Here is a 25,256-nt window from a genome sequence, read left to right as displayed (position 1 = left end):
TATTCATTCTCCCTTGGGTGGCTTAAAAGGTGTATCTCATCCCTAGTGGTGGCCCAGGCCAGTGTATCTCCAGTTTAGAAATTAAACCACACCTGTACCGCCTTTTCCTCCTTGTTATACACTGGCATCTTCTCATATAGCACAAAGGAATGAACCGAAATATGTTCAAACTTAATCCTTACTATACTCCTGTTATGTAGGTTAGGCTGAAATATGATAACTGATCTTGGAAACTTCATAGGTAAGCGTGCACTTGAATCCATAGTCTCACCAGCTCTGTAAGAACTGCATTATACTAGCTGGGTACAGATACTTTTTGCTTAAAAATGTGAAGCTGCAATTACGTCCTCCGGAGGGAACCATAACATTCTGCTAGGCAAACAGTAGTGCTAGTCAGAAAGAAGAACTGCTTTTCATGAAAAATGTAAAGCCATAGAGGTTTTAAAATGAGAAGAAAACAAAATACAACCACTAAATTTTGATATTTTTTTTCATCTTACAAGCATAGGTTCACCCAAATCTCACTGCAATCTCTATTTTAAATTTACCAATGCTTCATAAAAAGAAAAGTACCCACAATCCAGTTACACATAGTGCTTTTTAAATGTGTTCATAATGAACACAGGCAACTTCTTATTACAAAGGTAATAACCAAAATCCACATGGAAACATCAGGCACATCCCAAGCCTTCCTATGGTAATTTAACAGCTTTGCATGCATTTGCACTAACATTTCACAAACTGAAAGAAGAAGAGACGTCAATGCTTTCATAGAGGCTTTGTTGACACAGTTGTTGTTGGCACAGAACTACAGTAACTCCAGCCCAGGATGATCAATTTGTCAGGATGGCCAGTTCTTCCCCAAAAAGCACCCAAATCTATTTTACTTTCAGGACCGGGGAAAAGGGATTATCAGACCACCCAGAAAAAAATTATCCATCCTGATTCCTTAAGGGAGACTGAGATGTTGGATGATAATAATAAGAAAGATGAAAACAAGTAAGACTTGAAGCTGGAACAAAACGGGGGCAGGATAGCGTGCCCTTTGATCAACACACTGGTCACTGCATTCCATTCCTCCTCTCTGGTTTTCTCTTTAGCTTTGGTAAAAGAAGATTTTAAAATCTTGTTTTTCCATCATTGTAAATTGCCTTGCATTGCATCCTGGGAGAAAGACAGGGTATTAAATTAACTAATATAGATAATACTAATCCTGATTCTGTTTCCCTCCCTCCAGCAACAGTACATGTTTTATAACCTGTACACACAGTCAGTTCTCACAGAAGTATTTTCAGAATTCCTCCCAAACTTTTTCATATTTCAACAGATCTTGGGACTCCGCTGTGCCCCAAGCATGGATGCTGCTGCTTTTGCTGTATGCATAGAAGGAGCAAATTTCCCCCTCTGCGTCAACAATGGCCAGACTTTCAGAAAGTTACCACATTGTCCTTCCCTTTTTGTTTTTAGCTATGAGGGTTGTTTAGTAACAATATTGATGGATCTTCAATAACATGCTGGGTAGAATAACGATATCACTGGATCCTGCAATACTATTTTGTTCTTAACAGATGTTCTATTCTAATTGTGTTTCTTTTATAGTAGATATGTTTGTATTTTACAACAGGAAACATTTATATGGCAGGTTGAAGTTGAAGACCATCCTGTTCAGAGAAGCGTTTCCAGACATTGCGTGATTGTCACTTGCTATCTGATGTTCTTTTTGTTGCCTGTTTTATTGAACCATTTCCTGTATTGCTATGTATTTTGTTTGTATTATCCTATCATTTCCTTAGATTGTACACCATAGGCAGGTTTACTCTTTTATATCTGTTGTTTTTATGTACAGTGCTGTGCAAATCTACAGCGCTAAATAAATAAATAATAGGTAAATTTGTGGTGTAGTGGTCTGAATGTTGGACTACAACTCTAGAGACCAGGGTTTGTTTCCCAGTTCGGCCATGAAACCAACTGTGTCACCTTGGGCAAGTCATATGCTTTCAGCCTCAGGGGAAACCTCTTCTGAACAAATCTTGCCAAGAAAACCCCATAGTAGGTTTGCCTTAGGGTCGCCATAAGTCAGAAACAACAAGAACAAACTTTTGTGATTTACAGAAAATTGCATAATACATTCAATAACAATTAGGATGATTTTGTCAACAGGTCTTCTTAGAGGGCCCAGGACACATACATGCAGACATGGGACTCTGACAAACAGTAATGGTAGTGTTGGGGCTGGGGCCAATGGTACAGAAGAAACTGAAGGGAGTTTTTGCTTTGTGGAGCACCTAGGCAAGTTCCCTCACTTCTGAGCAGCTCTGTTTGTCGCTACACCTACAAGATGAGGATTAGCTTTGTTGCAGGTGTGTGCCTTCAAGTCATTTCTAAGTTATGGCAACCCTAGTTTTCATAGCAAGATTTCTTCAGAGGAAGATTCTCATTGCCTTCCTCTGGGGCCAAGAGTGTGTGACTCGCCCAAAGTCGCTCTATGGGCCTCTCATGGCCAAGCAAGGATTTGGACCTTTGTCTCCCAAAGTCCTAGTCCAACATGTAACCACTATAACCCCTACAAAGGAATTCCAAAAAGATTCCACCACCCTCTGCAAGTTTCTGTATACAGATTGCTTTAATTTCCATCATTCAAACCAATTAGAAGCATGAACAACATTAATAATTAACCTGTCAGGGGGGTTGAGGGTTATAATTTCAAAGCTGGGAAAACTGCTCATGAAAAACTAGAGCAAATTATTTCAAGGCCCTTCCCTAACCCAACAGACTGCTTGGCTTCTCAGACACACCATGATCTCATCCAAACTATAAAATAAGGTGAGGGCAACTTAGTCTGTTAGGTTGTAAGAACCTCTCTGGGACCTTCTGAATGGAATACTGGTTCTTGCTAGATTTCAGAAGATTTTTCAATAAAAAAGCTCTTAAAGCTACAACAAGAGTCTTAAGTATAGAGTCAGAGGTATTCCATGCATCCCAAGAGTTTAGAGCAGGATTTAGTTTAGAAATCACTAGAGTTAAAAACAGAATGAATGGTAGGTGATTTTCCTTTTACTGTGGTTGGCAGCATGCAGTCTTCCAGAAGTTCTAAGCATAACCAAAGGTAAGGGATTATGAAAACTGCAGCCCCATAACATCTAGAAGGCCACAAATTCCTCACCTCAGGTTTAGAGGGAAACCACTTTCCATTCTTTCTATTTTCAAATCTGAACATTTCTATCATTTTTTAAAAAGGCCAATAATAGATTTTTAGTAGTTTTAGGTCTAACTAAAACGATAACCATGCTAGAATATACAGTAGCATTAGTTTTCTTTCCCAAGATAAAATAGTATTTTTCATAAGCATAATAATAATAATAATAATAATAATAATAGAATCATAGAGTTGGAAGAGACCGCAAGGGCCATCCAGTCCAACCCCCTGCCATGCAGGAAATCCAAATCAAAGCATCCCCGACAGATGGCCAGCCTCTGCTTAAAGACCTCCAAGGAGGGAGACTCCACTACACTCCGAGAGAGTGTGTTCCACTGTCGAACAGCCCTTACTGTCAGGAAGTTCCTCCTAATGTTCAGGTGGAATCTCTTTTCCTGGAGCTTGCATCCATTGTTCCTGGTCCTGTTCTATGGAGCAGCAGAAAACAAGCTTGTTCCCTCCTCAATATGACATCCCTTCAAATATTTAAACAGGGCTATCATATCACCTCTTAACCTTCTCTTCTCCAGGCTAAACATCCCCAGCTCCCTGAGTCGTTCCTCATAGGACAAGGTTTCCAGACCTTTCACTATTTTAGTTGCCCTCCTCTGGACACACTCCAGTTTCTCAATGTCCTTTTTGAATTGTGGTGCCCAGAACTGGACACAATATTCCAGGTGGGGCCTGACCAGAGCAGAATACAATGGCACAATTACTTCTCTTGATCTAGACACTATACTTTTATTGATGCAGCCTAAAATTGCATTGGCCTTTTTAGCTGCCGCATCGCACTGTTGACTCATGTTCAACTTGTGGTCTACTTGGACTCCCAGATCCCTTTCACATGTAGTTTCATTCAGCCATGTGTCTCCCATCCTATATCTGTGCATTTCATTTTTCTGCCCTAAGTGCAGTACCTTACATTTCTCTGTGTTGAATTTCATTTTGTTAGCTTTGGCCCAGCTTTATAGTCTATTCAGATCATTTTGAATGTTGATCCTGTCCTCTGGGGTATTAGCTATTCCTCCTAATTTGGTGTCATCTGCAAATCTGATAAGTATGCTCCCAATAATAGGATTTATTTATATACCGCCCAATCACTGGGAATCCAAGTGGTTTACAACAGAGGGGACATATAACCTCAGTCAGATTATCAAGATTTATTTCAAAAAGTCCAGCCACTGGAGGTATCATATATATATTAGTGTTTTTAGGTTCTATTTTGTAATGCCCTACATTTTTGAATGTCCTACATTTTGCAATGCCGTGTCCTCCTTTGCGGTTAAGACATCTGGTCACCCTGCTTCTGTGCCTCCATCTTTATGTTTCACTGCAGTGAACATTGTACTCAACTCAACGGAACACAAAAGAGGCCTAATGACTTGGCTGAGCATTGAGCAGGTGAGCAGGTAGCTAGCCTGAAGCTAGCTTTGCACATCTGGAAAATGTTCAAGCACTCTTTAGATGTTCAAACTGCAGTCAGCTCTACACCAAAGGAGGAGGAATGAGCCAATTTGTTGATGTTCTCATCCCACTCCACATGTAAAAGGTAGCTGTCTGCAGAGCCTTCTCTATCTATGAAGGCTCTCTACATGATTTAGAGCTCTGGAACTTTAGGTTCAAGTCTTAGGAAGGACCTCAATGGGCAGGGGAGGAATCAGCGATCCTCCAAAAACTATTGTTCTCCATGTTTAGAGGATAAAAAGACAGTATTTAGAGGATGGGGGAATGTAAGTGGATCTAGCATTCTTTTCCCTGTGCACAGGTTGCATATATAATGAGGACCCATGATCATCTTATTAGGATGGTTAGGACCAACTATCATCTTATTACGATGACTGGAGATTTAGGTCTAGTTGACTTGTTCATGTTGGGTAGGTAATATTCTTCCAGTCTAATTGGCAAGGGACTGAGAGAGCTGAAAAATGAAACCATCACCACCTCCTCCCAAATCAACATGCTTCCATATTAAGATAATCAGAGGAGCATCCAAACTATAACAAGAGAAGAACGTTTTCCATCTGCAAAAGAGACTGCCTTCTTTATACCGGTGCCCCAACTTTGGAATACCTACCATCTGGCATCAATTCACAACTTTTTAAAGCTGTCACAAAAACTCTTCTTATTTTAGTTTAAATTCTCATTTACAGCTTGTTGGAATAGTTCTTATGCCTCTCAAGTTGATTATACTGATGTTTAGGCATTAAACAGACATGGGTCCAATGTGCAATTTTGAAGGCATTAAAAAAAAACTGCCTGTGTAGTACACAGCTACAGTCATCTGAAGCCAATCCTACAGAGGAAAGCAATGTCATGTGGTTGCAGGCACAGACTCTTCTAGTGTAGTGAAGTTGATCGCACTACCAAAAAAAAGTTGCAGGGCAGAGGGGGATTAGGGTCCTTTTTCTACTATGGTTGTTCATTTAAGAGAACTACTGAAAAGCACATAACTTGGATTTTCTGCATCAGAGGTCAAAATGTTTTCTTTGGGGGAAAATATACAAATACATCCATTTTTTTTCTGTGGGTAATTATTAATTCTGCTTAGCAGCACAAGGCACTAAAATGCATCCCTAGTACTGTAATCCTAGGGCAGCAACTACCTTTTATATACTGCACAGCTTCTACTTTACTTCTAACTGCTTTGCAAATAATAATCTTCCTCCTCCCTTTGAAACAAAAAGAAACATGACAAAGTCAACTATGAATCAGATGGGTTTCTTCTCTTGCCACTTCCTCTACAACATCTGAAGCTGTTCATAGGAAACATTTCTGCAAGGCACCAGTTTCCCCATCAATGCATATGTATGGTTTTATGTTATAGGAACATATTTATTTTTTAGGAAACCGAGGTGGCAGGACTTCAAATGAAACTCTTGGGGATGGGTAGGACCAGATGGGTGCTACTACTTTGATTCCACAGGTTTGGTCTTTGTGGATAATGGCCTAAAACCTAATGTTAATCCCAAGTAAAGTAGACCCCTTACATTAATGGAAGTTACACAAATGTCGACTTCCTAAAATCCTGTTAATTTAAAGGAGCTATTCTACTAGGAATAACAATTGGATTTAGGCCAATATTATCACAGAAGAAGCGACAGGAACAGGAGACAGAAGGTAGGAGGTAATTTCTACCAGTATTCCTAACAGATAAAGCTCTTTTGCTAAAACTATCATATCCCCGACACCTCTGCTGGAAAAGCTCCTTGCAATAAAATATCCCTTTGATCAATTAAACAAATCCACTTTAGCCCAGTATTTATTTTATTTTATTTTTAGGGCCATGATCTCACTCCCGCCCCAAATTTCTCTTTGACAAATAAGCGTAAGCTCCATTTCGTAGGTCAAGAGACATTCACACTAATAGACATTCCCATGTCTAATTTAATCTTTCATGGGTATTATTCTCAAATTCACATTTGCCTTCTCAGCTCTGATCTCTCTGACTGGCACAGACACTCTTTTCTATATTGGACGTACGCCTTTCTTTTATTCACCCCCCTCCCCGGTTCACTTTTGGCATGTCAGATTGCTGCCCTTGACAGAAAGAATTCTCTCTGAAATCAAGGGAACTTGCAGGGATTTAGAAAGTCCTTTTTTAAAAAAGCAACATCAACCCCCTCCCCTTTTTTTCTACTGTTAACCAAGGTGTTGGAGTCACTCCTGTGTAACTCAATCCTAAAGAAGGATTTTTGGTTGAGGAGGAAATACGATAAAAGTATTAGACCCCTCTAATACTTTTATCATATTTCTTCCTCAACCAAAAAGGCACACGATTGATAATAAAGGTAGAAACAATGAAGTGGACTGGCAGCAACGTCACAACAGGCGCATCATTTCCTTATAAAACAAATAACCTATAGAACTCATTACCACAATAATGGTATGAAAAGATACAAAGGAGTCCAGTACTAAGAAAACGATTTTAGGATGAACTTTCCAGGATAATAATAATAAACATTTTATTTGTATACCGCCCTTCCGTAAGATCAGGGCGGTTTACAGCATTTAAAAACACACAATATACAGGCTAAAAACCAAATCAAAAATTACATAAATCACAAAGCAAGACAAAAGCAAAACAGAACAAAAACCAAAAACCAAAGCCCCCGGGTTAGCCAAACCATTGCCTGTGCGGCCTGTGCGGCGGGGGGGCCTATAGGGACTTAATCGGGGAATGCAATTTGGAACAGGTAGGTCTTTAAGTCCCGTTTGAATTGGGCCAGGGAGGTAACTGAGCGGAGCTCTATGGGCAGCGTATTCCAAAGGGCCGGGGCGGCGATGGAATAGGACCTCCTAGAAGTGGAGGATAGTCTTGCCCCGGGAACCCTAAGGAGTTGCTGCCCAGATGTTCTGAGGGTGCGAGGCGGAATGTACGGGGAGAGGCGGTCCTTCAGGTATCCTGGGCCCAAGCCATTTAGGACTTTATAGGTCATCACCAGCACCTTATATTGCGCCCGGAAGCGAATGGGCAGCCAATGGAGGTTTTTTAAAACCGGTGTTATATGGCTGGCCCTGGACGTGCCAGTGACCAGCCTAGCTGCCATATTCTGCACCATTTGAAGCTTCCGGGTTTGGTATAAGGGCTGTCCCATGTAGAGTCCATTGCAGAAATCCAGTCTCGAGGTTACCAGGGCATGTACCACAGTTTCAAGGTCCCTCTGGGCCAGGTATGGGCGCAGCTGGCGAATAAGCCGAAGCTGATGGCAGGTGCTCTTGACCGTCGCATTCACCTGAGCAGTCAGGCGAAGGGACGAGTCAAGAAGCACCCCCAGACTGCGCACGGAGTCCTTCACAGGGAGCGTGACCCCGTTCAGGACAGGTGGAACCACCGTCATTCCTGGACCAGGGGAACCTATCACGAGTACCTCCGTTTTCTCTGGATTCAGCTTGAGTCGGTTTTCCCTCATCCAGCCCATTACTGACTCCAGACAGGCCACGAGAGGAGAGACGCCATCCTCGGTCACTGCATCAGTTGGAGACATAGAGAAGACTATCTGGGTGTCATCAGCGTACTGATAACCCCGCGCTCCATGTCTCCGGATGATCTCTCCCAGCGGTTTCATGTAAATGTTAAATAGCATGGGAGACAGAATGGCTCCTTGAGGGACCCCAGTTTTAAGGGCCCTCTCATCGGAGCACACGTCTCCCAGCTGCACCATCTGCAATCCAGTCACCAGATGCATAGAATGAAACCTCTGTGGAAATCATTTCATGCAGCTGATGAACTGTGTACACAAAAAATAATGCTAGTCTCTGAAGATGCCAGCCACAGCTGCTGGTGAAACGTCAGGAATAAACACTTCTACAACACGGCCTCATAGCCCGAAAAACCCACAAAACCCATGAATAGAGCCTCTTTCACTGATGGGTAGATACTGAAGCAATCAGCAGACCATGAAACAGTATACCATATTGTGCCTGAAAGCCTGAAAGAGGTGCATGGCTGGCTACAGTGGGAAAGAGGGAGCTGAACAAATTGGACATTTGAGTTGGATCCAATAAGGCAACTCTTATGCTTTAGTATCTGAAAAATGGTACTACACATTATGTAATCATTTTAAACTTCAGTCCATACAATTTCTCTTGAGCTTATGCAGAAGAGTCCAGCATAGGCTTAACCATTCATTGAACTTGTGCTGGCAGTCCCAATTTAAATTTTTCTGTTCCTTCAAAGAACATTTCTGTCATTATGAAGTTCTGAACCAAAAGAGTGGAATTACAATGCTGGCCTACTACACAGGGTTGTTTTAAGGAATGCTGAAAGTACACATGTAACGTGCTCTGAATACACGGAAGCACTCTTAAACCAGCATTTAGCTTTGGCCAGAACTGAGGATACAGAAAATGCAGTTAACTACACTCCTGGCCAAAACACAGTTCTCTCTCTTCCAACATGCTTACCAAATTGTTGCTTATGTAGCTTCCAAAAACATTCTCCACAACTCTCATTTCAGAAAACCCTCTTTGAAAGCACTGCATAAACACTAAGACCTGATTCCTATTTGTTAATCCCAATTACAGTAGGCCTATCAAATCAATTGCTGAATGTTGAAACAATACATAGGAAAGTCATACTGGACTAATGGATCTATTTTAGTTGAAGACTTAGGCCCACATGTTGTTGGGTTTTGTTTTTGTTTTGTTTTTGTAGGTCTAAGTGTTAAATATTACATTCCTCCAAGCAAAGAGCACACAACTACATCATGAGCACACATAACACAAGTCATCCATGGTGTAAATAATCCCCAGTGAACAAAGGTAGAATCACCCTGGCAAACAAAAGCAAAAGCTTTAGACAATTGCAACAGAAACCAAATACAGGTAAATAGAATAAGCAATAGAAACCAAGTAAATAACTAGCTTTTCATTTACCCATAAATGTCTAGGACCCCAATAAAGGAATGCTGCTTGACCGTGGTGTACAGAGCCTTGTTGATGTGCTGCACAATCCAGTTGAACAGCTGGGCATAAATGTGTTTGGCTAGCGCATTCCTGGCATTCACAACCTGCTGGACGGACATGTTCTTGATGTAGGTCTCTGAAGTGGTGACCAGCTTCCGATGGCAGAGCCAGTGCTCCATCTGGCTGTGCTCCACTCCCAGCAATCTGCAAAAATTATGCAGGTGTTCATCCTGTCTCTAGGATATAAAGAAAGACATCCAATTCAGCAAAGCATGCAACGGCAGCCATGACCTGATGACAAGGATCCACCCACTTCCCCTCATTCAACTTGAGAGGGAAAGGAAGGGGCAGAAACGTTTGGGATTTTTTTTCTTTTGGTAATGAGATTCATTTCCAGATTTGCTGCTCTCAGCTTAACTGATTTTTAATTTTTGGTGCTGCTCAAATTCAGTTTATAATATATTGCACTATAGATACATCAAGAGCCATATTTTTAAGTATTTGAAGTATTGATATTTTAAGCAATCAGAGTTTTCTCATAGGCTGCTAATTTACCACTTCTGTATGCTGGTGGTTGTGTAGATGATACATAACAATTTATCTCTTTGATCATTTGCAGTAAGATTTTTTCTACATTCTATTGTTTATGAACAACAAAAACACCCCTCTTCCTTCTAAATCAGATAGCTGAAACAAATCAAGTTTAGGCAGGAAACCAGAAGCAGATGCTCAGGGAAGGTGGAAGGACTATAAATTCAGTTCTGAAAATATAATTTTTGGTACTTTGTTCCTCACTTACAAATTTCCTACTCTGCATTGTTTCCAATTGATTTGGATGCAGGGGTTTGGACAAAAATGCAAAGTAGATTCCACAAAGTCTATATCCTGCTACAAACAGGATACAACATCTTAAGTAAAATAATTGGAATACAGTTGGCCCACTGTATCCACAAATTTTGTACCCATAGATTCAAAAATCCACAGCTTGAAAATATCCCCCCTCCCAAAAAAGGAGTAAACCTTATTTTTGTCATTTTTATATAAGAGACATCACTTTACTACCCAATTGTATACAATGGAACTTGAGCATCCAGGTATTTGGTATCCACAGTGGTGCTTGAACCAAACCTCAATGGGTACTAAGGGTCAATTGTAAACTATTTTAAGTCTGCCAGTGTTAAATGCCACATTCCTTAGCCACATGATTTAGTACAGGGCTGAGGAACCACACTGGCCTGCAATCTCCTCCCATCAACCTCATTGCTTCACCATCTACAAGAGAGCACCAGACAGCAGCACAGCATGAATCAACTTTTGAACCGTGTGATATTCCTTCACCTTCACTGAGGTGCCAATCTCATAATTATGAAAAAAGAGTAAAGGTCTTTAAACTGAGGTTGCATGGGCATCTTTCAGGAGTGCTTTAGCTGTGTGTTCCTGCATGATAGGAGCAGAACTAAATGTTCCTTTTGCAGTCCCTTCCAACTCTAAGATTCCATGATTCTTGTTGTTTTGTCTTCAAGTTGTTTCCGACTTGTGGTAAGCCTAATGTGAACATATAACGGTTTTTTCTTGTCATGATTTGTTCCAAAGAGATTTGTGTTTGTCTTTGCCTTCCTCAGAGGTTGAGAAAGTGTGACCTGCCCAAGATCACCTGGAGGTTTCCATAGCTGAGCGAGGATTCAAACCCTGGTCTCCAGAGTCATCGTCCGATGCTCAAGCCACTACACCACACTGGCATTTCTCTTGATTCCACTCTTTGTAAGTTATAATCATAAAAGGATTAAATGAACTAATTATAATTTACTATTTACTTGCAACCAATTACTTCAAAGCTTTGGATATTTCAAAGGTATACTGAAATATCAGAGATGGTTGGCTTCTGGACATGGAGGTTTCATATAGTCACCCTGCCTGCAACTCAGGAAGAAAGCAAACTGGTAAAGAAAGGCCCAAGTGAGTTGTGAGCAAGGGCCATGCAAAGCCATGCTCTTCTCTGCACCATCATCTCTTGCTGCAATTGAGTTGTTCTATCACTATTTAAACAAGTTAACAGGCAGATCTAGCACCACACAGTTGCACTTACATTTTAATTAAGTAACAACAGTTATCATTAAGGGGAGATAACACTATAATAGAGGAATCATTTATGTACGCCATTTGTCAAAGCCCCCAAATTAAATAATTCATTGCACCATCTCTTGGGTAATGACAACAGCACTGCGAAGCATGCAGTTATATTTTAATTCCTAAAAAAGGAAAACCTCTGGGAATCTGGGCATGACGAATGCCCACAGGTTTATTCCAAATGCTATGATCATATTAATATTATTTCCTTTGTAATCTCAGAATAATAAACACATGTATAAAGAAGAAAGAGGCACTGTTAATGCAGCTTTAGAGATATTTTTCTTATTTATAAACTGGTATTCTGTTTACATTTCTGTGTCATTATTTTTCCTGAACTACCACATTTCAACCTACCACAAAAGCATCTTCTTCAGAGTGTAAATTTTGGTTCCTCATCAAAGCTGACAATATGCTGGAAATGAAACAGATCTGATCTTTGGGACACAATTTGCAGCTGAAATCTGCATGCAGAAGCTTCAGTTAAGCCTAGGTCTTATGGTCCCTTAAAGAATCATAGAATCATAGAATACTGGAGTTGGAAGAGACCACAAGGGCCATCCAGTCCAATCCCCCGCCATGCAGGAAATCCAAATCAAAGCATCCCCGACTGATGGCAATCCAGCCTCCGTTTGAAGACCTCCAAGAAGGAAGACTCTACTACACTCCGTGAAAGTTTGTTCCACTGTCGAACAGCCCTTACTGTCAGGAAGTTCCTCCTAATGTTGAGGTGGAATCTCTTTTCCTGGAGCTTGCATCCATTGTTCTGGGTCCTGTTCTCTGGAGCAGCAGAAAACAAACTTGCTCCCTCCTCAATATGACATCCCTTCAAATATTTAAACAGGGCTATCATATCACCTCTTAACCTTCTTTTCTCCAGGCTAAACATCCCCAGCTCCCTAAGGCGTTCCTCATAGGACATGGTTTCCAGATCCTTCACCATTTTAGTCCTCCTCCTTTGGACACGCTCCAGTTTCTCAATGTCCTTTTTGAACTGTGGCGCCCAGAACTGGACACAATATTCCAGGTGGGGCCTGACCAGAGCAGAATATAGTGGCACTATTACTTCCCTTGATGTAGACACTATACTTCTATTGATGCAGCCTAAAATTGCATTGGCCTTTTTAGCTGGCGCATCACACTGTTGACTCATGTTCAACTTGTGGTCTACTTGGACTCCCAGATCCCTTTCACATGTAGTTTCATTCAGCCAGGTGTCCCCCATCCTATATCTGTGCATTTCATTTTTCCGCCCTAAGTGCAGTACCTTACATTTCTCCCTGTTGAAGTTCATTTTGTTAGCTGTGGCCCAGCTTTCTAGTCTATTCAGGTCATTTTGAATTTTGATCCTGTTCTCTGAGGTGTTAGCTATTCCTCCTAATTTGGTGTCATCTGCAAATTTGATAAGTATGCCCCCAGTTCTTTCATCCAAGTCATTGATAAAGATGTTGAATAGCACTGGGCCCAGAACAGAGCCCTGTGGGACCCCACTGGTCACTTCTCTCCAGGATGAAAAGGAGACATTGTTGAGCACTCTTTGGGTTCGGCCAGTCAACCAATTACGAACCCATGTAACAGTTGCCTTGTCTAGCCCACATTTTACAAGCTTGTTTGCAAGAATGCCAATTCTCCCTGGTTCTTTCAAGGAACACCAATATGGGTTTGGCTCTCATTTTCAAAAAAAAAAAAAAAAAAAAAGCTCAAAACCCACCTATGAAGCTTTGATGGTGTCTGTCATTTCTACCCCTGGGTTCCCAGATGGCACCAAATCACAATTCCTACCAACCCCAGCAAACAGAGCCAGGGATGAGGGACAGCTTATAATAGCATCAGCGTATAAAATTTTGTTTTTTGTGTGTTTGCCTTCCATTTTTGCTGGTAAGCTGACACCTTGGACATCTGGATATAAAAAAAGTTTAATGAAATAAAGATTTTTTTTTAAAATGCTGCTCAGTGAATTCATCCCACTACCAAAACAGTTTTGTAGTTTGAATTCTGACAGGAACTGAGACAGATGTCTGAGTTTTGGAGATGATTTGCAAGAGGCAGACTTGGAGAACTGATTCTGCTTAGTTGTTACTGTTGTTAACTGCCTTCAAGTTGATCCTGACTCATGGCAATCCCATGGATGGGACATCTCCAAGATTCCCTATCCTCCACTGCTCTGCTTAGATCTTGCAAATTCATGCCTGTGACCTCCTTAATAGAGTCCATCCATTTAGCATGCAGTCTTCCTCTCTTTCTACATCCTTTCACCTTTCCTAGCATCATAGTATTTTCCAATGATTCATGCCTTCTCATGACATGCCCAAAGTGTTACAAACTCAACTTTATCATCTTGGCTTCCAGGGAGATTTCAGGTTGATCTGTTCTAGGACCCATTTGTTTGTCGTTTTGGCTGTCCACAGTATCTTAAGTACTCTTCTCCAGCACCACATTTCAAATAAAGACCATTATATCCCAGAAACCTGCTTGTTCCTCCAATTTTGTGATGTGGTACCACAAAAAGCAAAAGTGTGGTGTATTGGTGATTGTTGGACTAGTGAGACCAGATTTCCAATCCCCACTCAGCAATGGAAACCCGGTACACAAACCTAGGCAAACCACATTCTCTTAGTCTAAGAGGATGGCAATGAAAAATCACATCTGAACCAATCTTGCCAATAAAAGCTTAAGATAGGGTCACTTTAAGTCAGAGTTGACTTGAAGGCACATTGCAGCAACAAATCACATAAAATCTCCAGAGTCTCCAGTACTCTCAGATCACAAGGGGAATGACTATGTAAGAAGCTGCCATAGAAATTTCCACCAGTTAAGCTAAAATATCAGAAGTGTTGGGAGAGTAATAATGGGTCAGAAGAGTTCACTCCACTCACTCATGAACTGGATGTTTGGTTTTGATTTTCAATCAGCTCTAATATGTTTTCCACATACACTGTATCAGTGACCAGTGAAAAAACTACCTTTTGACATATTAGGCCTAGTTCCAAGACTTTATCTGCAGTTCTTGCTATGTCTGACAATTCATTAGAGATTTTATTTTAGTTTAGTTTTTAATGGACTAATCATGTCAGACGTTTCTTGACACATTAATTTTCTTTGACCAGTCATTTCCTATGGAGGGTCTGAGTCATCTTTGCCTTCTTTCATATACATTCTCTTTCCCATTACAGTACTGTCTGCTGGGAAAGACCCCTTTTTAAAGCTTGTGGTTTTCTGTAAACATGGCTTTTATGCTGTTATCTTTATAGCCAGAAGGACCCTGATTAATTCCTCTCTTGTTTAATTTTACTCACAGCCAGTAATCTCTTTTTTATAGGTGATCTTTCATGTTAAATTGGCGATGAAGATCGGAATCTTAGATTTTTGCAGCTATCTTGGTTCATGCCCTGACACAATATTGAAGGAACCCTAAGGTATCCATTTGGATTTAGGAGCAAATGAAATGGTATAAATGTGGTTTCCCATTCTTACAAAGAACTTACTGATAAACTGCATGATTCTCCATCACGTTCCGCCTGAAGTCCCACATTTCCTAGGTGTAGGATGGCAGCAAGTATCTTAAAAATTGTCATCTGATGCGAGTCCTTCACTCCTGAAAGGAACAACTGATATTCAAGTTTCACCAGGACATTTCCATCCCCATCAGCCTTCTTTTACAACAACATCAACCCCAGTGCTCATGGACTGCAAACATATATTTGGTACTTCTGGGAACAATGTCTGTTCAAATCTTGTATATCATAGAAACAACTGAAATAATACTGGGCAGTAGGGATATTTAGATTTTCCAGTTTTCACACATATGGCATGCAAAAACCATAACTGTTTCCTAAAGATAAACCATCACAGCAACTCTTGTGCCTGCAATGCTAACAGACCTTACTAGTGGCTGTAATCTAGGCCACTGTGGGAGATTCATAGGGCTTGGATAAATTTGCATTGGTGCAGGTAGTCCTTCATGCATTCACTTCTTTATTGCATTTATACCCTGACTTCCTGCCAAAAATGAGATTCAAGACAGCTTAAACCAACATTTTATCAAACAAATACAATATAACCATTTTGTAGTGAGAACAAAACATGGAAGGAGTCAGGCTCTCTGGTGTTTGTGTGTATTTGAGCCACCTGTCAATGTATGTTGACCTCATGAATTTCACTTAGACGTAGTTCTGCCAGTTCCCTCCTCTGAAACAGAGCCTACAACACCTGGTATTCATTGGCAATCTGCCATCCAAGAACTAACTAGGACTTCCAAGATCAGACAGGATCTGTTGCCTTTTTAGTGAAAAGGAAAGAGCCAAGCTAGTTTCCCTCAAGGGGGAATTCAACAACTTTGTCACATCTCCATCAATGTATGTACACAGGAAGCAAGACTGAAAGAGAAGCCTCTGGTTTTGGTCTCTATGCAGCTTTAAAGAGAGTCAGCAACACTTTCATTTGGGTCCAGAAATCTGGGGTCTATTCACACTACAGAATTATAGCACTGTTATTGCACTTTAACTGCCATGGTTTCATCCTAGGGAATCCTGTGACTGGCCATTTATGGAGAGGCATTTAAAATTCTCAGTCAGAGAGCTCCTCACAAAACCACAAATCCCAGGATTCCATAGGATTGAACCATGGCAGTTAGCATGCAATAATTGTGTTATAATGTGTGAATGGGCCCCGCTGGCAACCATTATAGTGCAGAGAAAGTATGTTCTAGACTATGAATCCTTGGGTTCTATTATCTGAATCTACCACTCTTAAAAACAATCTGTTATGTGAAAAGGTACCTTCTGGAAAGACACACATTGCATTTCTGCTTACCCTATTTCTACAGCTTAGATATTTTATGGGCCATCTGCACCTGAACCTTGATATCTCACCCATATTCGTCTCTGTCTTACATGGAGAAACAGCAATGCAATTAACAAAACGGAGCAGTGATGTAGCCTACACAGTAGATATCATTACACAAATTCACAGAAAAGGCACGCTCCTTTTGCTTCCTTGGAACTCCCATTTTAGTACACATGTGGTCAGCTGATAATGGAGGAAACTCCTCTCTAGATGAGGTGACTGACCAAATGACTCACACAGAGGTTATAAAATGGAAAACAGAAAGTTGCTTTCATAGTATCTGGAAATATAACAACTTGCAGCATACACTAAGCAAGTTACATTGCATCCTAAAACAGATGGTTTTTCAGTGGACAATTTTTTAAAATGTAATCTATCACTTAATCTATACTAATTCACATACAAAGAAAGAATTTCTAAGAAAAAATACATACATGATTTTTTAAAAAACATATCCACATACATTCCAGGAGGAAACATTTCAAAACAGGAGTTGGAATTGTGTGACCGTCCAATTTTTTGGACTGTAACTCCCAGCAATCCTGGCCAGCACAGCCAATGGCGAGAAACATTGGAAGCTGTTATAATAATAAAATCATAAAACTGGAAGAACCCACAAGGCCCATCCAGTTCAACCCCCTGCCATGCAGGAATACACAACCAAAGCACTCCCAATAGATGGCCATCCAGCCTCTGTTTAAAAACCTCCAAAGGAGGAGACGCCACCACTCTCTGAGGCAGCATTTTCCACTGTCCAACTACTCCTACCATCAGGAGGCTCTTCATAATATTTAGGTGGATACCTTCTCCTGTAGCTTGAATCCACTGCTCCATGTCCTTGTCTCCAGAACAGCAGAAAACAAGCTTGCTCAACATCCTCAACATGACATCCTTTCAAATATTTAAACATGGCTATCTGTTACCTCTTAACACTCTCTTGCTCAGGATAAACATACCCAGTTCCCAAAGTCATGTCTCATAGGGCATTATGGTCGCACCTCTCTGGACACACCCCATCCTGTCAAAATCTTTCTTGAATTGGACATAGTATACCAGACCAAACCAGAACAGAGTGGTACGGTACGCCCGTGTCATACACGGGCATGATATACGCGGCTTTCAGCATATGCTGAAAGTCATGCCAGAAGAAGCGGCACCATGTGCCGGAACGAGTAATGTTGCATGCATCCATGGCACGCATCACTGCAGGCACAAGCCCCATTAGCTTTAATAGGGTTCGGGCAAATGTGTTATTTTCCTTACGCAGGGGATCCAGAACGGATCCCTTGCGTAAGGGAAGGGACCACTGTACTATTACTTCCCTGAACAAGATGTTCTTGTTTAAGAACATCTGGAAGTCTCCAAAATTCCCATTCCTGATCTTAAAACAAGCATTCCTTTCTGCTTGTGAGGGAACGGAGGATGCCTTGTCTCTGCTAATACCAACCACTTGTGATTTTACAAGTACTTAAACTAAAAATTATGGCTGGCATCCTGTTTGTCTGTTATAATGTCATAAGTTGGGCATAGGACTCCGGAACTGCTTCATATTCTCATTTCTGATTGTGGTACTATTGCCACATCCACAAATGGACTTGAAACCTACCTTAAAACTGGTTAGTCATCCAGTGGAGGACTGTGCTGCTTGTAACTGGGGTGTTGCACAATGATGCAACCAGCCCCCTCCCACAGTTACTCACTAGCTCTATTGTTCAGGACAGATAGCTGGCTTTAAGGTGGGTTTCAGGGTTCAGATGGGAGGTAAAGTGTAGTAATGACATCATGGCTATGTGTTTGGTGCACGATCTTGGCCTATGTTGAGACTGGCTGATGAAGAAAATACTTCATAGAGATCTAGCCTACTTGCCTGACCAATGTAGCAAACCTAACTTATGTTGATGAAAAGCTCCAACCTGCAATTTCAAATTAAGCAAGACAAAGGTTACAGCAAACACAAATTCAAAGGATCATTTGTATCACATTAAAGCTTCTGCAGGGTTATTCAGATTATTTGTGAAAGACAATGGTTTCAGCCAAATGTTCTACTGGGAAACTGGCCAGCTCCTCTTTAAAATGACTTCCTACCAAGCAGAGTGAAAGCATTCCTGGTTCTCTCAAAATCTTCTGCATCATCTACTCCCTCAATAGATGTGTCTCCTCCCAGGGATGTGTAGAAAAAGTCTTCAGCACATGCTAAAGAAAGAAGAGATCACAAGTGGTTAAAAGCATCCAAGTCAACTGCTAACATACATCTAAGTTAGCATAATTTTAATGTGACTACTTTGGTGTACTATTTTAATGCACCTTTGGGAAGGGGATAAGGGGCTAGTATGGTGTTACCTGTTTTACAAACTTATTCCTTGCCTTCACTAGAAGTCACTATGCTCTGGGACATATAAACATATATATTTATTATACCCATATATATTACAAAGTTCACAAATGGCTATTTTGTCAGATGCAAATCAATATGTCAGTTTGGTCCATCACTCAAAACTTTCTATGTGGTACCTTCATTTTAAGAAGAACAAGTGTATTTTTCCTTACTTTAGTGAATTTACTAGTGCCCCCTTACAGAAGGCATTTACAAATTTACATTTCCAAAGTATGTCCTCTGGATATCTTGAGGACAAATTTTGTAAGGTTCGTGGGAAATCACATCTTTGTCCATTTAAGTTGGGTGAAGTGGAAGATATTAAACATGTCTTAGGTATTAAACATGTCTTATGTTGCTCTTTTCATAGTAACATAAGAGGCAGATTTCTGGGCCAGCTTATTGTAAGATTCTTGGTCCAATGAGGAATGTTTTAACTATTTACTGACCGATACATTCCTGCATGCTATTTATCAAGTGGCTATTTTTAGTTTTTTACCTCATAAAATTAGAAAGAAATATGTATTTGTTATATATCTGGCCAAATTGAAGTTGACACTTTAGGTTTTTATATGGGGAGTTAAAAAAATAAAATTTTTAAATCACCACTTTGTATCTTTTTAACCTATAATTGTTCTGAAGCTGCTATTTCAACAAGTATGTGTTCCTAATGTTTTGCAGAATGAAAATAAAGTTACTAACTTATGGCAGATTGCACTATATATCTTCCTTTCTACATAATACATCCCAGGCAAGGGGCTTCATTGGTCAGGGTCCCAGAGAGTTAAAGAGAGGCCCATTAATTTCTGACATCCCCTTCCCTAAAAAAAAAAAAAAAAACTATCAAAAACTCCCTAAAACCTTTAAAAATATGTCCACTGTATTATTTTGCAAAGGATAGCAAACATTTATTTTCAGGTGTTTTCTTAGTTTTTTAACTGATACCTTCTATTTTTCCTATGAAACAAATGGATCATTTCACCCTGTGACTATGCTTTCACAATTGTACACCAAAAGCTTTCTTCTTTGTCCGCATTTTATCGTAACCATATTTTTCTGGAAAGAAGGGAAAACTACATCTTTAAAATTTCATTATTATACTGAAAAAAACTTCATTGAAGATTTAAAGTCCATTTGGACCTTAAATCCTCATTTTTGAGAAGAGCCTCCTTGGGACCCGAAATTAGTCTTATTTTACATTGCAAAATTTCTCTCAGTGGCCTTGCATCTCAGAACATACCACAAAGAGCAGGAGCATCTGGCATCTCAGCTCATTACATACCTAATCGGTGCTTCTCTTCAGAATTACTTTATTGGAAAGTTATTAACCCATTAAAGTGCTATGAATTTCCATTGGCGTTCTCAGCCTTTGGAAGAGGTACTTTTTCAGTATTTCAAATCTCTGTGCTTCCCTTTCAGAGGCATTTTACTTGAGGCAACCCAGTTCTCTACTAAAGGACTTCAAAATGGCACCTTGCTGTATTTTCCCTAAAGTAAATTTGCTCAAAAGGACAGTTGGCCATTTGTCATTTCAGATGATATGCTGATGTACCTATTTAGGGGTTGCTGCCTGCTTGCCTCAAGGACTGTAAATGGGTGTAGCCAAAGAAATAGTTTAAAATAGTTCTGCACAGGGGAAAGAAAATACATTATTCTTGTCATGGAACATTTAACCAAAAAAAAAAACCCAACCCATAACACGGTTTATATTCTACTGATTGCTTATGGGATTACATCTCTGCTTTAAAATGAGTATTTTCTACCCGATTATACATATAAAAGAGACCTAAAGTTTTCTGTTCATGATTAGTTCAGCGATTCTGCATGATTAACTTTGCATCCAGTGAACCCTTCCTGAGGACAGCAAGCAAAGCCCTTTTCTTCACAAGTTTCTGCTTCATCTTTCCTTAATCAAAATGGCATAGCTTTCTTTGAAACTTTCACAAGGATTTCAGCAACCATTGCAAGATATGTTTCATGATGATTTTTGGGTCAAGTAGTTGAGAACCCTCAAGGGCAGATGAGAGAACTGCCAGCAAAAGTTGAGCATCCCTGAGCTGAAACAACTTTTACCTGAAAAAGCTAAGGTCAGAGTTTGGAAATGTCACTTTTTGGGACTACAGCTCACAGAATCCACAGTTGGGGAGACCACTGGCCACGCTGGCTGGGAGATTCTGGACAAAAAAAGAGTTATGTCTCTAAATCTGGGAGAAGTCAATAAATGCACCAACACCACCTGATTTATGAAGACAGCCAGTCTGCAGGATCTGAGAAAAGATGTAACTGAAGACGATTTGTGTTTGAGCTGATACAGCGTTAAAAGAAAATTCTATCTGGTGATTCAGTATTGGACGAATGGTTCGCACATGTGAGCCATTGCTTGCTGTTAAGAGTTGTCATACACATGTGAACAAGGACTCTATCCTTCAGGGGTTTGGTTTTCCAGATGTTTTGAACCCATAATCCCTTACTATGATGGCACAGACCTCTGTGAGCTGAACTCCAAAACAAATGGAAGGCCAAGTTTCCTTAGTGCTAGCATTTGCTTTTTTTTTTTATCTGACTTCTATGTTCCAATAAAAATATTTTGCACTTCTATAGATTTGAGTACCTTGAACACATCAAGTAGTAACAATGCCAATTAAACCCTTTTTACTGCAGGCTGTAACACAACAACAGTTAGGGATTCATTCTTCTGCAAGGCACTATATATGAAACTTTCAGTGAAGAAATAAAGCATAAGTTTGGTTTCAACACATTCTCCCTGCTTTTTGAAAGGAAAAAAAAATCTGTTCCAGACTAAACCACAGAATGTTTGGTCAAAGTGGAACAGAGGAGATTTCACACTAAAATAAACACAAAAACACCCACCAAGAGACAAGCCCAGCTGGAGGGCATAGATGCTCTAGCTTCTCAAAAGCCATCAGAGCGAAAAGAGAAAACACAAATATTTCCCATCCAATTAAATACCTCGCAGGGACAACCTCCCCATGCTCTCACCTTCCTATCATTGCTGGCTTTTTCCATCAAAAGTTTTCCTTCCAGCCACTTGAGTTGAAAGTCACTGCCTTAATAGAATGAAAGAGTCTTTTCCTCCTATGCCTGGAAGAGGCTTTTCTCAATTCCTTTTCTCTGGCTCCCCACAGTGCCACCTGATAGGATCTGTGTTGTTCTAAGTTTTTTTTTCCCTTTTTTTATTATAAAGGACAATTTCCCACTGAGAGTAATCTTGCATCTTCATAATATACACAGAGGAAACTTCCCAAAAAGTCCAATGTTCGTGTAATACAGAGGTGAGCAACTGGAGTGGATCCAAGGACCCACTGTCTATCACAGGACATCTTTTGTTTGGGGGGGGGGGTGGCAACTGCAAGAAAAAAACAACCCCAAAACAGCTAGAAGTGGCTGAGAGTCCACTTCTGGGATCCTTTCCCATCACACAGTTATAACCGTGACTCCATTTTAACTGACATGGTTGTATCTTATGGAATCTTGGAGCTTGTAGTTTTGGACAGGAGCTATAGTATTGCTCTCACTCTTTCTGATTAACAATATCTCTCCCTAAACTCCAAATTCATAAAATGAAATCATGGCAGTTAAAGTGGAATCACAGTGCTATAATTGTGTAGTTTAAAAAGACCCCTGGCTTGAAGTATGGGTATTTTTAAAGGCTAATAAGTTCAGGATAGCCCTGCAATATATTTAAAAAGCAAAGTGCCATTCTTAGAAGTTTCCAAGAGAGGTAATTCATCCTTTTGAGAGGAGGCATAAAAAGGGTGCTCTGATGTCTGCAGAATTAGTGTGCATCATCAGTGCGCAGTGCTGTTCATAGGAACTGTGGGCCACCACAAGACCTTCTAGGTTTGAAACTATGGTTTGAATAGTAAGTACCTTATATTTGGAGTAAAGGATTTTGATGAAACGATTTCTTGTTTTTGGCTTCCTCTCGTTAAGAACATCATACCCACTTATTTCCTCACTACACAATTTTCACAGCAGTATTTGGTTAGGGCATTTGTGGAAAGCTTTTTCAGAGATTACGGCTACATCAAAAGGAGTACAGTATTCAGATCAAGTGAAGTAGAACAGTTGGTCCTCTGTATCCACAGGTTCCTTATCCACTGATTCAAGCATCCTTAGCTTGATAATATTTTAAAATATATATCAGTTTCAAAAAGGAAAGTTTGATTTTGCCATTTTATATAAGGGACACTATTTTACTATGCCATTATTTAATAGGACTTGAGCATCCCCCTTTTCTCTGGCCCTTTGCTGTTAGTATTGTTGTATTGTTTTTAATACTGTTTTTAAACTGATTTTATTGGAATGTTTTTATATGCTCTTGTTCGCCGCTTTGATCAGGTTTTTGAAAAGCGGGATACAAATAAACTATATTATATTATTATTATTATTATTATCCACGGATTTTGGTATCCACAGTGGGTTCTAGAACCCAACCCTAGCTGATACCAAGGGCCCTCTGTAGTGCCACTACCATTCTGTCTTGCTCAGAGTATGACAGGAACAAATAAAATCAGGGGCTCTTTTACAGTGCAGTTACTGAGTTATGATTCTACTTTAATTGCTATGGCAACATCCTACAGAATCCTGGGACTGGCAAGCTGCAGAGGAGTACCTAACATTGTCAGCCAGACAGCTCTGGTTTCCTTCTCTCCCACCAACAGTATAAATCCTGCTCTCACATTCCCATAATCTAAGCATCACAGGATCGAGAGCACTTGCCTTCCCTGAAATGTATTGTTCTACACTACTTAGAATCCTATTTTATGTACCAGAAATCCTTCAAACCTGCCCAGTATTCAGTTATAATGAGGGGGAAAAAACACTTTGTGAAGCATATCACACTTGATGTTCTCTTTGTATATGTTAACAATTTTTCCACTGTGATTGAGGTTACACAATTCTCATTGTGCTGGGAGAATGGAGAGAGGAAGTGTACCTTTTGAACCTATTGTAAAACAGTCTGTGGGTATAAGGGACCGTTTTTAAACCCCAGAAATGTGCTCCATATTGCAACATCTTTATTTTGTCCCAAAGAACTGAATGGGAGGCATGCAGCCAAGTCTACTGATATTTGCATAGCCTTACCCCTTCCTTGCTTACAGCTCACCCCTACATTCCAATTCAAGGTTACAATCCAAGTGAATCCAAGCCAAGTATCTTGGCAATCCAAGCCAAGTATCTATCTCTCCAGTTTGATGGTGCAAGGAACAGAAAAGTGCATGGCAAATACCTTTCAATGGAAAGTGTGACTATACAAGGATATCATACTCACTTAGTGAGAGATCTTTAAATTCTGGAAGACCAGCAGAGGCACATAGCTGATAGAAAATGTGATAGTTTCGCTCATCTTCTGCCTGAGGAGTAAAACAAATTTGGTTATAGAGATAAAGACTGCCATCAAGGATAATTTGGAGCATTGCTTTTGTCGTCTTTCATTTCTACATAAATTACAGATTTTACCCCTGCCGTCCCCAGAATGCTAGCTAAGTATGGCTTTTATTGTATAGGTATTTGTGTTAGCTACAGTTAGCCACATGCAATTATTTTTAAATGAGAGGGAGGAAGTTCTGATCATCATTAATAAAAGACTGGAAACAGCCAAAACCACTGTTCTTAAGGACCTATAATGAATACTGTTGATACTCTCAGTGTATCATAACAGAACTGAGGCTGGGATATGGGATTTTCATAAAACATGCACAGATCTATGGCTGAGCTGAGATTTTAATCTCAGACTCTGCATTGAAGCTCAACAGTCATTCCAATGTTGACTTTAAAGGATACTACTTTCAACTCTTCTTCAGATGCACCTGTTGAGGCACCAGAAGTCTCTGACAAAGAAGGACAATTATCTCACAAAACTACAAATCCCAGAAATCCATAGCAATGAGTCATGGCAATCAAGTGATGTCAAACTGCATTATCCTTATCTGGAATCCAAAAACTGAAATACTCAAAAAACCAAAACTTTTTTCACAAGTGGCTGAGATAATGCCATTTTTCCTTTCTGGTGGTTCAACATACATAAACTTTGTTTGATAGACAAAATTCTTTTAAAATGTTGTATAAAATTACCTTCAGGCTATGTATATAAGGTGTAAATGAAACCTAAATTAATTTTGTGCTTAGACTTGGGTCCCATCTCCAAGATATCTCATTATGTGTATATATGTAAATACAAATATTCCAAAATCCTAATAATAATAATAATAATAATACACTTCTGGTCCCAAGTATTTTGGGTAAGAGAAAGCAAGCTATGATTCTGGAGACCAGGGTTTGATT

At 40.0% G+C, this 25,256-nt stretch overlaps 1 protein-coding gene across 2 annotated transcripts in view; it reads right to left on the bottom strand.

Annotated features, from left to right (window-relative positions):
* Positions 1-25,256, bottom strand: part of MYO5B (myosin VB) — a 374,368-nt gene that overhangs the window by 146,363 nt on the left and 202,749 nt on the right. For both annotated transcript variants that reach the window (XM_089497439.1, XM_089497447.1), the window contains exons 7-10: positions 24,244-24,325; positions 18,659-18,766; positions 15,214-15,323; positions 9,572-9,837 (exon numbers count right to left, since the gene is read on the bottom strand). In XM_089497439.1, coding sequence (XP_089353565.1) covers positions 9,572-9,837; positions 15,214-15,323; positions 18,659-18,766; positions 24,244-24,325 — 566 coding nt within the window. The remainder of the gene's footprint in view (positions 1-9,571; positions 9,838-15,213; positions 15,324-18,658; positions 18,767-24,243; positions 24,326-25,256) is intronic.

This window comes from Sceloporus occidentalis, unplaced genomic scaffold (assembly GCF_023333645.1).
Source record: "Sceloporus occidentalis isolate IW3139 unplaced genomic scaffold, rSceOcc1.0.p SCAF_1, whole genome shotgun sequence".
NCBI lineage: Eukaryota > Metazoa > Chordata > Lepidosauria > Squamata > Phrynosomatidae > Sceloporus > Sceloporus occidentalis.
Note: the sequence above shows the minus strand (reverse complement) of the source record. Positions and strands in the feature narration are given on the sequence as shown.